General features: G+C 47.4%; 1 protein-coding gene across 3 annotated transcripts in view; it reads left to right on the forward strand.

The window, feature by feature from the left end:
- The window catches only part of NTF3 (neurotrophin 3), a 63618-nt gene extending 49244 nt beyond the window's left edge, over positions 1–14374 (forward strand). Inside the window, exons 2-4 of one of the 3 annotated variants that reach the window (XM_009180021.2) lie at positions 7405–7515; positions 9504–9646; positions 13269–14374. In XM_009180021.2, the coding sequence (XP_009178285.1) occupies positions 13290–14063 (774 nt within the window). In that variant the 5' untranslated portion in view covers positions 7405–7515; positions 9504–9646; positions 13269–13289 and the 3' untranslated portion in view covers positions 14064–14374. The remainder of the gene's footprint in view (positions 1–7404; positions 7516–9503; positions 9647–13268) is intronic. The other 2 variants (XM_009180022.2, XM_017945593.2) reach the window with 2 other exon arrangements.
- Positions 14375–17761: the final 3387 nt, after the last annotated feature.

Here is a 17761-nt window from a genome sequence, read left to right on the forward strand (position 1 = left end):
GGGGTGTGGGCGGTGGGTAAGGAGGACCCACAGCGCCAACTCGCTCCTCTGTGTTGAAAGGGACGCAGAGAGCGAGAGCCCTGCCTGGCTTTAGACCCCTGTGGACGACAGCAGGCTGCTAACACCGGGATGGTCTCCGGATGATTTACTCCGGTTCCTGCCCTTGCTAGAGAAGCAATTTGATGCCGGGCTGGGACTGAAAAACAGACTTGTCCAGGGACTCACAGTGGCCAAAGGGGAGGCTGGGAGTAGATGCAGGCTCTTGATCCCTTCAGCTTTTTGGCGTCTCCCCTTCTCAGCATCCCTCGCCCAGCACACCACGCACACATGTACATACACATGCAGACACACACACCAAACAGAGGCACACAGAATAACACCACACCCACATGCACACATGCACAGACATACACGCAGCACAGACACACACAGGAATAACACCTCACACATGCACATACAAACAGAATAACACTGCACACATGCACACACACACAGAATAACACCACACATGCACACTCACCACACACAACACCACACACACATGCACATCCACACACCTCACACACACACACACACAGAATAGCACCACACACACAGGCACACACATACGCACACCACACACGCAGAATAACACCGGAAACATGCACACACACGGACATACACACACCATACACAGAATAACACCACACACGCAAATACACCACACACACACACAGAATAACACGACACACATGCACACATGCACACAGACATAAATCACACACACAATAACATAACGCCCATGCACACACAGTCACACCACACAGATACCCAGAATACCAGACACACATGCACACACACAGAGCCACTCACAGAATACACATATGCACACACACATGCATACACGCACCACACAGAATAACACCGCACACACATACAGACACAGACATACACACACATACACACACCACAGACACACAGATATACTCACAGAATACACACATGCACACACACGTATTGACATACACCACACAGGCAGAATAACACCACACACACACCACACACACAGAATAACACCACACACATATGCACACGATACACTGAGACACACACCTGGACATATACACCGATGCATACAGACACACACATGCATACTACACACATGCACACACAAGCACATACATACACAGGACATCACACATGCATACATATACACAACACACAGACACACCCACAGGCTTACACAGACACCACACACAATATATAGATATGCACACAACACACACACACAGAGACAAACACACAGACACACTCACAGGCATACACAGACACCACACACAACATACAGATATGCACACAACACACACGCAGAGACAGACACACTTCACAGGCATACATGCACGCATACACATGCTACACACAGACACATCTGCAGTCATACACAGATACTACGCACATAGAGACATACGACACACACACACAGACACGCATAGACGTGTATATGTGTGCCTGCATGTGCGCACGCGCGCACACACACACACACACACACACTGCTTGACTTGTTTCCCACAAGACGGGTACTGGCTTGTTGCTTGTAGCCCTCCTGTCCCAGCCTGTGTTGGCCGGGGTGCCAGGCACTGCCACCCCTCTTGGGACGAGGCACAGGTGGCCTGTGTGATCACGGTCTGTTCTGAGCACCTCTTCCTGAGCTGGGAAGTGCTCTGTGACACTGAGTGCCCGTGCCTTCGTCTTTCCCGTGGTGCTGGGACTTGGCCACCTGCTGCATCTACAGCACCCGCATGTTGACTTCCCTGGCAGTAGAAAGAAATGTAGGTTAGTGCAGGGAGGTCACTGGCTTTGGGGATGGTGGCAGGGTGGAGTGATCGCTAATGTGAATGGAAGTGCACATGTCCTCTGGACCCGCAGCAATGCCGGCTTCAGAGGGGCCTTCTCTGCCACCTTTCCACTTTTCCCCAACCAGGTAGAAGAGCCACCGCCCACAGTCTTGGACTCAGCTGAAACCCCCTGTTCAATAAGAGACCCCCCTTTTCACTGTATCTCTCTCTTCCTCCCAACTCACTGTCTCTCTCTCTGTCTCCTTCACTCCCTGTCTCTGTCCTCTCTTCTCTGTCTCTCTGCCTCCCTCTCTGTCTGTTTCTCACTCTGTATCGCCTTTTTTTCTCAATCTCTGTATCTATCTCTCCTCCTTTCTCTTTATCTCTCTGTCTCTCCCTCTGTCTTTCTCTCTGTGTGTTTTTATTTTTCGGTCTCCCTGCATCTCTGTTTCTATCTCCCTCTCTCTTGGCTCTGTATCTTTGTCTCCCTCTCTCCCTATCTCTGTTTCTCTGCCTCAGTCTCTCTCTGTCTTTATGTCTCTTTTGTTTATCTCTCTCAGTCTCTATATCTCTGTCTCTTTCTCTTTTTATCCTTTCTGTGTCTCTGTCTTTGTTCTCTGTCCCTCCATCTCTGTCTCCTTCTCCCTCAGTCTCTGTCTCTTTCTTTCTCTGTCTCAGCCTCTCTCCGTCTCTGTATCGCTGTATCTGTCTCTCTCTCTCCCAGTCTCTCTCTGTGTCTGCCTATGACTCTCTCTGTCTCTACCTGTCTCTCTCTAGCACTCACTCACCTACTTACCTGAAGTCTCCATGAGCAGTGGGTGGCTTCGCCTCTCTGCTTCGCCACTTTGCAGTCAGACCCACGGGGCTTGCAGACCCTCTGCTGGCGCACACCTTCAGGAGACCAGCAGTGCCAGGGCACTTCCATGTTCTTCAGGGTTCCAGCCCCAAGTAGTTGGCAAACCCAGTAATCATCCTAGAGATCCACTGTATATTCCTCACCCAGGTATTGAATCAGGCCCTTTTGAGCGAATTTAATGGAATGACCTTGGTGCCATTACAAGATGACACCTTGTAGTCTCTTATTGATGGGCATTTAGGTTGATTCTATGTCTTCGCTATTGTGAGTAGTGCTGCAGTGAACATATGTGTGCATCTGTGTCTTTATGAGAGAATGATTTATCGTCCTTTGGGTATATACCCAGTAATGAGATTGCTGGGTCGAATGGTATTTCTGTTTTTGGGTCTTTGAAGAATCGCTTAGGTCTTCGAGGAATCGCATTTGCCTTTTCAAACATCATGGAGAACACAGGTCTTGAGGATGTGCAGGAACAGGGAGACCAAGGAATGAAAAAGCCATCAGGTTGGAGGTGAAGTCACCCAGAGTGATGGCAGGTTTATGGACAGAAAGGAAAATGCTCTGATTCCTGGTGTCCATAAGGAAGGTGGACGCCAATAGATGGTGTCACACAGACACTTGTGAAAGGAAGAAGGGAAAGAGTCTGCCTCCGTGGGCTGCCTCCATGGGCTGAGTAGGGCTGCTGGGGCCTCAGGCCTCTCACACATAGTGTCAGACATGCTGTGTTGGACAGGCTCACCTGGGACCCCTGTGCCTCTCCCAGGAAGCCCTATTGATAGGTGTGGGCAGGCTTCCCTCCATGTGTCCTTAAATACACTGACTACTCTGTGTGTGGATGTGGATGAGCAGCGTAGGGCTGGTCATTTGGAGGGCTGGGCTTGGTTCCGGCTCTTGTACTGATGGATTGATTGATTGATTGATTGGCTTTTGGGCAAGTCACTTTCCCCCCATAGCCTTTCCATTGTACCACAATCCTAATAGAGTTGGATGCCAGTTGCTGGCACCTTGGCTTCACAGGGACACAGAGAAACAAAGAGGACCAGAAAATTCGGCTGATAGTAATAATTTCTTCCCTATTTGGTCTGGAGAAGAAATGACTCAGGGCTGGTACAGGATAATAGAAGCATAGGGTATGTCAACTAGAAAGAACCTTTGAAACACTTTAGTTCAGGAATTCTAAACCTAAAATCTGTGGGACACTAGGATGATTTTTACGGACTCTTTGAAATTGAAATTGTTTGCAATTGTTTGCAATATTATTTATTTATGGGCACATGTGTGGTGTTTTAGCAGAAGGATTCCTTAACATTGATTACGTTGTAAAAGGGCCAGTGATCATAGAACAATTAACACCCCAGCATCATGTTATATGATTCATAACTGAGGGGTCTCTGCGGACGGTATTTGGAAAGGTGTGAGTCCTTTTTTTCAGTTGTCACCATGACTGGGGTCACGACTGATATTTAGTAGGTGTGGGCGTGAGTTGCATGCATGGGGGATAAAACTGAACAATAAAAAAACTGTCCTGTTCAAAATCCAAGTAGCACCCCTGTGAGGAAACACTGCTCAGGAACTGAGCCCCCAAGATGCACAGTGATTCTCCCTTAGCCACAAAGCTCATTCGTGGCAGAGTTGGTTTTTATTAACAGATCAAAACAGGGGATGTGCCAAGAGCCTACATTATTTTGTTTCTCATCATCAGCTACAAATATGCTGCAATCTGTGAAAACAAAAGAATCAGAAATCTGTCCCACCTTCAACGCTCCAGCCGTTTTTTTAAAATGAATCTTTGGGTTCCTGGTTGTTTTTTACCATCGACTAAGAGAAGAGGAAAGGAATACTTTACATTTGGAGAAAGTAAACCATAAAAAACTGATTCCACTAGCCCCAGATCACATACATATGCTGTTCAGTTACTGTGAATCGGTGAGGCAAGCCTTAGACTGGAAATTTCCCCTTTATGTTTCAGAGGATCTGTCTTGAATGTCTCTTACTCTACAAAGAAAGAAACATTAATATACCAGCATGCTGCTTGCTACCTAGTTCACTGCAATGAAGTGGCGGGTGCCTTAGACGTTGGAGTGAATTGAGAGATCTTCTGCAATATCAGCTAAGAGTTAGGCCTGTGGGATCACAGAGACAGGGGTCTGTTCCCGGGCTCTGTCTCTCAATTGATGTCTCACCTTGAGAAAAAGTACTTAATCCTTCTGAGCCTCAGTTTCCTCGGCTGAAAAGTGGGGATAATAATCGTATCCACAAGGATTAATTGAGATCATCCCTGTGAAGTGTTCCGCACAGTCTAGCATATGGTGAGGCTCAATAAATGTGAGCTGTTCTTACAAGCGATTATTATGACTTGCATCTGTGATTAAAGACAGCCTGGGGTTCAGAGTGTTTGTGCCAAAATTGCTTTCAGAGGACAAGCTCTGGGTTGGTTTTTCAGTCTTGCCCAGCTGCCCAGAAAGAGTCACTGGAGTGTTTTGGGTTGGAGTCATTGTGTTTGTTAAGTGTCTATCACACACTCCAGTTTTGATGGAAGATTGGTTTTCTTCCTGTGTGCACATCCCCGCATCACTACATGAGTGGGTAAGAAGAGACTCAGAAAAGCACCAGACACATGTTTCTTCTGCCTCAGTTCCCTAGTCTGTAAAAGTACTCAGAAGCATGATGACGGTCACAGGGAACAGAGGGGAGAGACACCTGGAGAAGCAAAAGACAGTCCCAGCTGTCACAGTCTTCGGACACCATGGTTTTCCGGACAAGGGATCCAGACCAGACCAGCAATCAATACAGCTGCAGACCACCAGTCAATACTCCTCATCCTTGTGAAAGGCAGTTGGCTGTGTGGCAGCAGGGAGACATGAGGGGCCATATTTGACACAGGCCTGATGGCCAAGTCTAGAGGAGTCAGCCTGCCATCTGACCACACTTTCTGCAGCCAAGTCCTCTGGGGGCCAAACCAGTATGGTTTGAGTTTATCGCGGACTTGCTGCTATGGTTGATGCACACAAAAAAGTTTTGGCCATTGCCAAGCCAGCTGTGGTCTTGGTTTGGAAGAGTAAGAATTGAATGGAAGGGATGCTTTGGGATTTCCCTTGGCCTCCAACCCTCAAGAGGAAGCCAACTTATTTCTTCTGCCATTTGGAGACTCATGCTTGTCTGAGTGGATAAGATAAATACTTTCATCATTGTCATCATTATTATTAATTATAATTATTGAAAATCAATTACTCAGCAGCCCCTACCTTGTAATGGTATCATTTACTGTTGTATAGCATTTTGCAGACAACGTGTACGCTTGACCATAAACTCAACTTGAACATAATCATAAATTTAAAACAAAAACGTTGACGTGGGCAGCTATTCTCTGAGGCCAAAGTTATTATTTAATGCCAGCTGCACTTTCAGCTGTCTATGTGGCTGAAGCAACTTCCCCTTGTGTGTTTTCACACTTACAGATTGGAGTAATCCAGACACAGAAAATGATACCAAAATTGAAATGTTTCTGAACATTAAATGATTCCATAATTTGAAAATAGTTTCAAATTTTTCAAAATTCAAAACTTTGAAAATAGTTCAACTAGAGTCCATCCTCACCTCAGGTAGTTATATGGTGGGTGTGTGTGTGTGTGTGTGTGTGTGTGTGTGTGTGTGTGTAGGCCCATCAACCCATGCATGCACACCTGTATGCACAGTGGTGGATGAGTGTGAATTACCAAAACAAAGATGACTAAATGCAGGATAACACCATGATGGCTAGTAGCCAGATTGACTCAGATTTTCTCTGAAGATCCTTCTTAGTCCACCCTCCATGACATGGGAGTTTGTGATATGCAAAGGATAAAGTAAACCTGAGTTTCCTGGGGCTCGTGTCGGCATACCAAGCTCCTTTAAGATCTCTCTTTGCCAAGACGGGGCTAAGCCAGAGGCTTCCTTGGCCTGGGGAATAACTGTCGTACCTTCCTCCCTGGAGCGGCTGGTGCACACTGTTTTGACGTGTGCCATGCCTTCCATCTTTCACAGCCCGGGGCCAGAGGAGGCTATGCTTTAAACAATGTGAAATTCCTCTCCTGACAGCTGTGCAAAGGAAACTCACAGCTTCCTACCTCCATCTCGGTCCACTTGGCTTTCTTTTGGGATATAGGTTCCTTGTCTGTTCAGGGGTCCCTGTTCCTCACTTTCCGGCCTTCAAAAGGACCAGTTTCCTTACTTCCTTTCTTAGGGAGGCGAGTCAACCTTCTGAGGTTCTCTGTTTTATTTTATTTTATCCTAGAGTATGCCTTCACTGTTGACTGTGTGTCTTGTCTCATTTCTGCTGAGAAGCCAGCATCTCCTGAAAACTGAGGGCCTTGTCCTATTTCAGATCTTGGGCCGAGGATTGACCATGTGTGTTAGTCAGTTTCAGAGCCCTGAGTTTTAAGTACTAAGTTTTAAGGAGAGGAACAACAGTAGAATTAGGTATCTTAAAGAACAGGATAGGAATCCACATCTGCCCCTTCTCTCACCTGGTTTGACACTACATAGATGCAGACCTGTTCAGAGTTCAGAGATTGTCTCATGAGGCCTCACCAATTACCAACAGAGAGAGTAGCTGTTTCTCCTCTAGCTCCCTGATTGCTTCTGGTTTTCCGTGACTTTAGAGCATGCGCGTCAGCAGGTTTTGGGGACCATCTCTGGCCTGCTTTGTGATCTTGGCTCTGTTCCTCAATTTATGTCTTTTTTGTGCTCCATAAGACAGGGAGTTTCATGGTTGCCACTACCTGAGAGGTGCTGAAGTGAATGAGGTGGAGGACGCAGAGCTAGCAGGGAAGAAGGTGCCGTGGAAACCCACACAGCTTTATTCATGTGAGCTCATTTCTCATTTACTCCTTGTAGCAATTCCAAGTCGCTCCCCCCCCTTCATCCCCTTCCAAGAATTTCCCTCCCTTGTTGGTTTTGGATCCACCGTGCCCCCGGTGAGTTAACCTACATGTTTTAGTTTGAATCTAATCATGCTATTTCCAGGTTGCCAACCCCCACGGGTGCTTCAGCCTAATTGGCCTGTCCTCACTGGTGTCTGCAGCACCTTCCCTTTGAGCGTCATCTGTGCATTTTAATTAATCTGCCACTTTTTCCTCCCTCCTGCTTCCGGATCATTAATAAAGAGATTAACCAAAACCAGACCAATCCCCAGTGGAGGCTCCACCAGGCTTTCTCTCTCCCAGCTCCCAGCTTTGCCATGGGTCAGAACATCTTCGTGTGGCCCCATTGACTAATTTTGAGGCCTCAAGACCTATGTTCAGAACAAAGCCAGTGTGAATTAATTTTGCAATTAAGATTTGGGGAACAAGCATAGCTAGTCTTTTATATATGGCCTTAGTTTAATATTTCCACCACATTCCTTTCCCTTTTGTCATGCTACTTTAAATCTATCACTTTCCCACCTCTCTGCCTTTCCAGTCCCTGAACAAGACATTAGGGTTATCTGGCAGGATGTCTCCTGAGCCCGTAGCATTAGTCAGAGACCATGTCGTAGCCGAAGAAATTCTCCAGAGTCAGACCCTTCTGGACACAGCTGGCCAGCGTCCTCTTTGACCCCAGCCAGAGAATGAATTTGCCTCCAGAGGATATGGTTATACCAGAAATAATGAAATCTCTTGAATTTGCATATTAAAAATTTGGCAAATTAAACACTGCTTTCACCTCTGCTCTCATTTCTCCTCTCTGAGGAAAGCTAAAACAGAGCCTTTCTGCTTTCTTTGTAAGTCGCCCAGATTTTCCGTGCTGGTCTCAAACCCTGGATGTGAGATGGTGCACTCCGTGTTCTGTCCACTACAACACAGGGCCTCTGCAGGCACAGGTGACCTGCAGATGGGCTGCACTGAAGACCGTCAGGCCCAGGAGGGAATTGGATTGTGTTTACTTTTGTGCGGGTGCTTTCGTAGGGAATATGGGGAGGAGGACATAGGAGTGATGGCCTCAAATCTCTGCAAACTCTGCTTAGAGCTGAGGCTTCTTGGGGAAGGGCACAGCCTGCTGACAGCAGCCGTCCTGGCTCCAGGCTTGGAGCTTGGGCTTCCTCTGGAAGTAAACTCTCTAGAATGTTTGAGAGCAGGGATGGACGGAGAGGCAGCAGAGTGTCATCATTAATAACATGAGCTCTAGAGCCAGAAGGTGCAAATCCTGGCTCTGCTGCTTGTTAGCTAGTTGTGGAACCCCTCTTTGCCTTGGTTTCCTCATCCAAAATGAGAAATATGATAGCACCTACATCAGGATGGTGGTTACCAGGATTTAAGATTTCTATAAGCCAGTACCTGGCACTTTGCATTTTTATTCTGGATGATCTCACCCCTAAGCAGTCTAAAAATTTACTCCACACATGGGCAGCAAGAGGGGTCTTTAGGTACACGGTCGGGAGGTGCTCTTGTATAAGGAAGCTGGTCCTGAGAGGTGAATCGGAACCTGAAGGCTGCAGCCCCGTCTCTGCATGTGACAGGGCAGACGCAGGTTGCTGGGGCCCCAGATTCTGTGCCATTCTCTACCCCAGCTTCCTTTTCCATGTCAGCTGCTTCTTGAATACCCGCAAACCCTCTGTGGATGCTGTTAACGGAGCCAAAAAGGAGGAATCAGAAATTGCTCTCTTTTGAGTATTTTGAGGGATGGTGAAACCTTGTAGGAATGTTGCTCCAGGGACTGAGAAAACACCATATGTGGGAAAGCGTTTCTAAGTGAGGAAAATCGCACATGCACGTCGGTCAGCATCTTGGAAAACTCTGAGCAGGGGAAATGGGCACCGGGGAGAGTGTAGAAAGGGGGTTTACTGAGGTCTTTAACAGGTCTTTTTCTAATTATAGCCAAGAAGAGCCTGGGGACCATGGCCGACTTCAGAGCCAGGGCCTGTATTTTCTTTGGGAAAAGATGGCAGAGTTGATTGGCTTCCAAAACCAGGCTTGGCAAAAGCCCATGCAGGCTCTCCAGCCAGTAAGCGCTGCCTTGGGTAGGTCTATATCGTAGCTGGTGTTCATTCAGTAAATTGACATCGAAACTCCGCAGCGTGTCCAGCCCTGTGCTGGGCGTCAAGGATGTGTGGATGGAAAGGACACGGTCCCTGTCGTCCAAGAGGAGACACACCAACAATAATAGCACAATATGACAATTGCTTAAATGAAGTTCTCTGCAGATGACAGTGACCCCTAGAGAAAGAGCATAGACATCCCCCTAAATAGAAGAACTCACTGCTGTGCCTTGCCTGGGTGGAGCTAGCACTGCCTTCCTGTTTCCATTCCCCACTCCAGAGAACTGGCCCACTGGGGGACTCCCACCCCAGACATGGAGTGAAAAATGAAGGTACTCGTGGCCAAAAAGTGACCAGAGATCAGAATGCATCTCTTCTTGCCCCCAGCGTATTCAGAAATGCCACCTCTCCCTTGCCCATGTTTGCTTTCATCATTTGTCTGTTCTCTGGGCTTCCAGTTCATAATATTCCTTTCTTCTCCCACAACCAGTGTAAGTGGTCTGAGATCCAAGCACTCGGGCACTGTGGCATCTGGGGGAAAGCCTTGTTGGGACCGTGTTGGTACAGATTGCTGTGAGCCAGATGTAGAGAAGGGAGCTCTCCAGACGCTGGGTCCCTCGCCCGTGTGCATCAAGGGCAGAGGTGCACCATCTCCCGTGGCCACAGGCCATTCAGGTTCATGTTCTCTAACATTTCTAGTGTGCTTACTCTGTCCCTGATACTATGCTAGGTGCTTCCATGTGGATTTCATTGTTTACCCTTCACAATAACTTTGATGGTGCACAAGCCATGTGACTTTTGTTGAACCTACGAACCAAATGCCCCTGTCACTCTCTGCCATTGTTTAGCAGTCCTTAGACAGCTCACTTCGCCACCAGTGTAGGTCTCTGTTCCCTTATCTGTATAAATGAGGGGATTGTCTAGGGTCCTTCCCAGCTGCAAACCTCTGTGTTTTGGGGAGTTCTGTGGCAACATTCTTGGACTTGCTCTCTACGAAAAAAGCTAAAAGTAGATTCTTGAAATGGAGTCCACAGGAAGTCTTCAGGGCTTTAAGACAGGCTTCTAAAGAGTTTAGAAACACCAACCTGCAGATGACTTACTCCCACTACTTGTTACAAAGTATCATGGCAAGTAAGAATGAAATGGTCAGCCACTGGGAGAGCAGGCTGGGGTTGCAAGGAGGTGGCAGGTGCTGCTGTTGGGATCTTGGGGGAGCATTGTAGAAAAGTCAGCTTTGGAACCAGGCACTGAAAAATGGGTGAAATTTCAACAGGAGAGGCAGTGCACGTGGGTCGTGATTCAAGTAGCAGTGAGTAGTGAATGGGGTTGGAGCAAGGGGCCCGTGAGCTCAATGATCACATGGAAAAGGGAGGTGAGGGCCGGAGTGCAGAGAACCCCCTCTCACTTTCCTGTGGGTTTCTCCTCTTCTTTAAACTGCATTTAGGTTTTCCTCATCTATAAGATGAAGGAATAAGACTAGATGTCCTCTTTATATGGCTTGTCTACTTCTAATAAACTTTGGTTCCCTATTCCAGCCACCACCCATAAAGACTCTTACTTTTTCCTCCTCAATCCATCAGCATCAGCCAGCATTCTCCCTCTCAGCTCACCCTGGTCATTACCTCACTAATCTGTACCTTGACTCTTATTCTACCCGGGACCTCCCCTCACTAACCATACTTGATTTATTTCCTTAAGAGCAGATACCCTGTGTATTCTTAGCTTACAGTGGCTGAGCTTTTGGGAGGTTTAATAAATTGTTTTTCAATAGACTGTCAGTCCTAAATGATTTTATTGCAGCTGTATTGTTCTTTTTGGGGGGAGTAGGGAAGGTAATCCTAGTTGTATGCCATATTCTTTGTATTGTTCAAGTTGCATTTTGTTGGGCCTGTAATATTGAAGAAAATGTCACTTGTATGCAGAGTAGGAGGGAGATTTCTTACACTGTAGAGGAACCGTTTTCCTAGGATAGTACAATTCCTGAGAGTCGTTTTCCTCTAAGGGTGAGCAGTAAAGCTAGAATCCCTCTCTTGGCTTTGACCTTGAAGGGGTCAGCTGTTCCCAAGACTAGTTCCCATGGAAAGAAGATGGTCTCCTTATCACAGTGACAAGAGGAGGCAGTATGAGCAGAGTGCGTCACTGTTGCTGACCTCTAGGGACAAGCGAGCCAGCCGTATTTCAGACAAGCTGGGAAGAGGCTCTCTGTGGGTCCTGGGAGCGAGGGAGCACTGGCGGGCTCAGACATAGGTGTTGGTTAGCAGGACTGCTCTTCTGTTTCTTGTGTTGGCTTTGTTTATTTCCTCTCTATTTTCCCCCTGGACTTAGTGAAGTCTTTCCAAAAATACCAAAGGTGAACCAGGGGAAGAGTTTTCATTTTCCATGTTTAGACAGAACTTTAAATAGGAAATTATGTACACCCTGGGAGGCGGTGAGGTGGTGGTGATGGTAATTAAGGGGTGATTATCTCAAGGAGGTGGAGGAATCGGGGGATCACTAGCTCAGCTGCCCCTCTCCACCTGGAGCATCTCCTTCCAGTGCTAACCCTCGGAAGATCTGGGCTTTCTTTGCTCTAGTGAGGGAGAGACCAGCAATGAAGGTATCTTGAGATCAGCACTGTAATTCCACCAGGACTCCTCAGGAGCCCGGTGTTAACCTTCTACTATGGCAACAGAATGAGGGCGCCGATGGGTTGAAATGCCGTTTAAACAAGGAAATAGTAGAATTAGAAGGAGCATAACCACTAACAGGAACATTTTGTAGCAGAAATGTTAAAAATCTGAAGGAGGAAAGTGAATCAACAATAACTCTTCTGTTCTGGGCAAGTCCAGCCCATTTATGTGAGGTGGTTATTCTGCATCTCTGTCTTCTGCAAGTCGCGCTGTGGCAGGGCTCTGTTTTGCAGAGAGGGTCCCTGGGGATGGAGCAAATCGGTTGGTGATGTGTGTCTGTCAGAAAGCTCGGCAGAGCACCCTGGAATGCAGGCCCTCTCGCAGAGTGGGTAGTGACCCTACATGTTCATTTCCAAGGGCAGGAGAACAGACCGCTCCGGCTGCGACCTGGCCAGGAATGACCCCACATCTGACACTGCAGTATGGGGGGCCACTGAACCAGTCCTCAGCCTCAGTGTGTTCCCGGGGCTGCAGCTAGGGAGCAGTCGAACTCTTTCTTGAGACAATTACAAGGCCACCACTGCTACTGCTGAAGGGAAGTTACTCCATGCTTACAATTCTCAGGTTTGAAGTTTTCATGCTTTGCCAGACTAGAGTGAATCATGCATCTTTGCAGGCTCAAGGGATGTTTAAAGAAGCGGTAGGACATCATCCACCCACAAGTCGAGGCTGCAGGATAAAGCAGACATCCAATGTAAATACAACCCGTGCAAAAAGCAGAGTCAGCAGACCTGGAGTGCATTCTGCAGTATTTCCTGGGGGTGGGGGAAAGAAATTGCCTCTTCAGAATGTCCAGAGGGGAGTTGCGTTGCTTACCTGGGGGGCGGGATCCTCTCTCGGGCCCCACAGGGATACTCAGCCTTAGGTAGCTGGTGCCAGAATAACATAGACTCAGCTGCCACGGCCTGCTCTTAACACCTGTGTTTCCCTTTCAGATCTTACAGGTGAACAAGGTGATGTCCATCTTGTTTTATGTGATATTTCTCGCTTATCTCCGTGGCATCCAAGGTAACAACATGGATCAAAGGAGTTTGCCAGAAGACTCGCTCAATTCCCTGATTATTAAGCTGATCCAGGCAGATATTTTGAAAAACAAGCTCTCCAAGCAGATGGTGGACGTTAAGGAAAATTACCAGAGCACCCTGCCGAAAGCAGAGGCCCCCCGAGAGCCGGAGCGGGGAGAGCCCGCCAAGTCAGAATTCCAGCCAGTGATTGCAATGGATACCGAACTGCTGCGGCAACAGAGACGCTACAACTCACCGCGGGTCCTGCTGAGCGACAGCACCCCCTTGGAGCCCCCACCCTTGTACCTCATGGAGGATTACGTGGGCAACCCCGTGGTGGCGAACAGAACATCACGGCGGAAACGGTACGCGGAGCATAAGAGTCACCGAGGGGAGTACTCGGTATGTGACAGTGAGAGTCTGTGGGTGACCGACAAGTCATCGGCCATCGACATTCGGGGACACCAGGTCACGGTGCTGGGGGAGATCAAAACGGGCAACTCTCCCGTCAAACAATATTTTTATGAAACGCGATGTAAGGAAGCCAGGCCAGTCAAAAACGGTTGCAGGGGCATTGATGATAAACACTGGAACTCTCAGTGCAAAACGTCCCAAACCTACGTCCGAGCACTGACTTCAGAAAACAATAAACTCGTGGGCTGGCGGTGGATACGGATAGACACGTCCTGTGTGTGTGCCTTGTCGAGAAAAATCGGAAGAACATGAATTGGCATCTCTCCCCATATATAAATTATTACTTTAAATTATATGATATGCATGTAGCATATAAATGTTTATATTGTTTTTATATATTATAAGTTGACCTTTATTTATTAAACTTCAGCAACCCTACAGTATATAAGCTTTTTTCTCAATAAAATCAGTGTGCTTGCCTTCCCTCAGGCCTCTCCCATCTGTTAAAACTTGTTTTGTGATCTGGCTCTCAGGAGTCACTCTGTAAAATCTGTGTACACCAGTATTTTGCATTCAGTATTGTCAAGGCCATGACTGTCGTTTTAGTAAACTTGTTAAAATCAGATGATGTCAGAGTTGTGTATAAACACAGTTATATCCCTCTTCTGGTACATTTAATGTTGGGTTAATGAATTAAAAGAACTGTTATGGCCTCCACTGAAAATGATACCGTGTAGCTCTGGCCAGCAAGCTCTCTATCAGATTCTGTGCTATTTGTTTGGAAAATTAGAATTATGATTTGCTCCAATGTTGTGGTCCTGGAACAATAACAATGACCCTGGCAATTTTAGTTTTGGAAGTTCCTTTGCAACACAATTTGTTGTTTTGGGGTTTGGGGTTGTTCAAGGGTTTAATTTTTTTTTTTTTTTTTTTTTTGGCTTTGGTTTTTGTTTTGCTTTTTGCAAGTGGTTTCGTCTTTAGGCACAAAGAATTTTTTTAACTATTTGTAACAGAAGAGTTGCATGACTACCCAGAAGCAAACTGAACTGGATCGTGAATAATCTAGGCATAGAGGATAAATTTACTTATGACTGACTTTCAGCCTGTGACCACCCCTCCTCCTCTGGCAGCCCCTTCTAGAGCTGTGGGCAGAGTTGGAAAGTGCTAGAGCTTTGGAGTCGGACCTGGGTTCAAGTTCCAGCTCCTCCCCTGTGAGCCTCAGTGTGTTCCAGGGGCTGCAGCTAGGGAGCAGTCGAACTCTTTCTTGAGACAATTACAAGGCCACCACTGCTTTGTAAGGTTTTAGAGATTCTCTGAGCCTGTGCTTCCTAGGGTCAGAGTCAAGACAAGGGTCCTTGCCTATGTCCAAGGAATCCTGAAGAGTCAGGTTATAATCCCTGAAACTTTCTAGCATGGGGCAGGCGTTCAAGAATGTTAGTCCCTCACCCATTCCCTTCCATCCCCCTGAGATGTAAAACGTCCAAATGGAAGGGACCTTCTTGGTGCCTTCTGAGTCCCAACAGGAGCCCATGACAGCCAAGGGGTCACCGTGGGGATGGCGTCACCTGACATGCGCAGGCAGGACTGAGGGGACACCAGGGATGTCCGTCGAGGAGTTTGTTGACGCCCATTTCCCATTGGGAAGCAGCTCGTCCTCTTGGGGCTGGAATATAAGGACGCTCATCTCCCATCTTGGCAGAGGTACAAGGTGTCTGCTAATCCAGTACTGCCCTGAAGCCCCGCCCTCTGCCCAACCTGGATTGCCCTGCATTCATTAGGGACCACGTGTGCTCTTACCTCAAGCAGCCTACGCACTGACATCTCCTTAACGCACGCCTGTATAGAATGTGTCCTTTATGGGACATGAACTTTTGAATTAGACTCAGCAAATAGCAGTGGCCTTAGGAACATCATGACACTGCACTTGATCCTGGATGCCTAAAATATGAGGGAAGGAAATAAAGAATTGACCACGTGCCCATCATGGGCCAGGCATGTTCAAACCCTGCCACCATTAATTGTCACAAATCCTTTGAGGGAGCCAGTATCATCTCCAGTTTACAGGCAAGGAAACTGAGGCTGGTGGGTTCAACTTGCCCATGGTCATTTAGTAAGTAAGTGGCAGAGTGAAGATTGTAATCTACGTGGCAATGATGGCACAGTCTTGACTCCTCGTCACTAGTCTCCCCTCTCCTACATAGCAGCATCACATTTCAGAGTGGGTATTATAGTCCTAGAGATATGAAAAACACAGCCCTCTGTGTGGGAAACTTTTGTCCTGTTGTTTCACTGAGCCTTCATCAAGAACACAATAAACCAGCTGATAGGACAAGGAGAGTCTTATGACTAGCCCAAGCCTAGTTATCAGGAGCTTGTCATTTCAAAGTGACCCTTTCCCTGGACTTCTAGTAAGCCCTCCACCCCTAAAACAGCAGGCTGAGGGATACTGCAGCTGAGGCATGTCTGTAAAGCTTGAGTCTCAATTTTTTAGCCAGCACTGCGGGAGCAAGACAGGAACGTAAAGAAGCAGTTTTATGGCCCTGGGTAACAGTGGATTGTAGAAAGTTGGAGAAACCTGTTGAGGAGTTGCAGCAAATGCTACCTCACCTGCGTATCGTATGGCCTTTCTATCCTCAGGCCTACGGTTGAGGTGCCCTTAAGGTCCTCTTCTGGAACTTCTGAGTGGTAGAGGGTGGTCTGGTTGATTAAGGAGACGGTCTTCAGTGACAGGACCCCAGAGCCCAGCCTTGCCAGGCACTGACCCTAAAGAGTAGAGCTGAGTCCTGAGCTCGGCCTGGAATGCAAGGAGTTTGCTGGCTTGTCCAGAGCAAGTCTGGAGCAGCATGCTTCTGGGCAGGTGCAGCTCTGAGGAGAAGAGACTTGGGGATGAGACAGAAATATTCCCAAAAGGAACTCTGGGCTGCAGGCCATCTGATGGCTCAGCTTCACCCATTCGGAAGGCCAGGGCAATGCGGCATTACCCAGTTCCATGTCAGTGACTTTATTCAGATGCTGCCAGAGTCAACGTGTTAGCTTTGGGCCCAGGGCAGAGCCTTCTCGAGGTGGATAGGAGGCCTATTTGTATCCAAGGTACACATTTGCCATTGGGGTTAGTTGAAGATTAAACCCATCTCTGAGATAGGAGAGGCTTGGAAGGCTAGTATCTGGCTCCTGGAAAACTCCACTCTCTCCTTATCTTCCCTTATTGCTTAGTTTCTTACAGGGCCTTCATTAAGCAGAGGTGTATTGCAGTGTGAAGAACTTGAGTGCACAGGAGAAAATGGGTTGTGGGTCAGTTTTATTGCCAATAGCTGCATGGCCTTGAATAACTCCCTTGTCCTAACTGGGGCTTTCAGCACCATGAGATTCTATTGCAGAGAGGGGCAGAGTCCAGATGGATAATCTTCACTTCCTTAATGAATGCTATGGTAAGAAGCTCTGTTGCCTGTTGATGGGACTCCTTTCAGCCACATGTGAGTCTCCAAAATTCTCTCCCCTCTTACAGACTGTGACCTTGAGCTTATTACCTAATCTCTCTGAGCCTTTGCCTACTTGTCTGTAAAGTGGGAATAGTGCCTACTTCGTAAGACTGTTGGTCAATCTAAGAAAATCATCCATTTCCTGGCACATAAGAAGCCTCCTTCGGTGTTGATTGTCATGACGACGACGAGCTTTTGCAGGGTTTGCAGGACCCCTCATTCTGGAATTTTGGCGGGACTTTCCAAGCTCCGTAGTGGAGGATTAGTCATACTTAACATGTATTAATCATAGACCTTATGGGAGGTGGACCTTAGGGTGACATTTACGCATTTCCTTTATACAGGTCTCGTCAACCAAACCACTGGCCCAGTCTTACTGACAAGGCCTTTAATCCTCAGTTGACAAACCAGGGAAGGTATTTCTAACCCTTCCAAGCAGCAAAACGTAATTTTTTGCGAGAAGTTCCTCCGACGTGCTTCTCTGATGTGCACACGTGTGAGTGTGAGTGTGCATGTATGTTTTGCTTCCCC

Source organism: Papio anubis, chromosome 9, assembly GCF_008728515.1.
Source record: "Papio anubis isolate 15944 chromosome 9, Panubis1.0, whole genome shotgun sequence".
In the NCBI taxonomy this organism is placed as follows: Eukaryota; Metazoa; Chordata; class Mammalia; order Primates; family Cercopithecidae; genus Papio; species Papio anubis.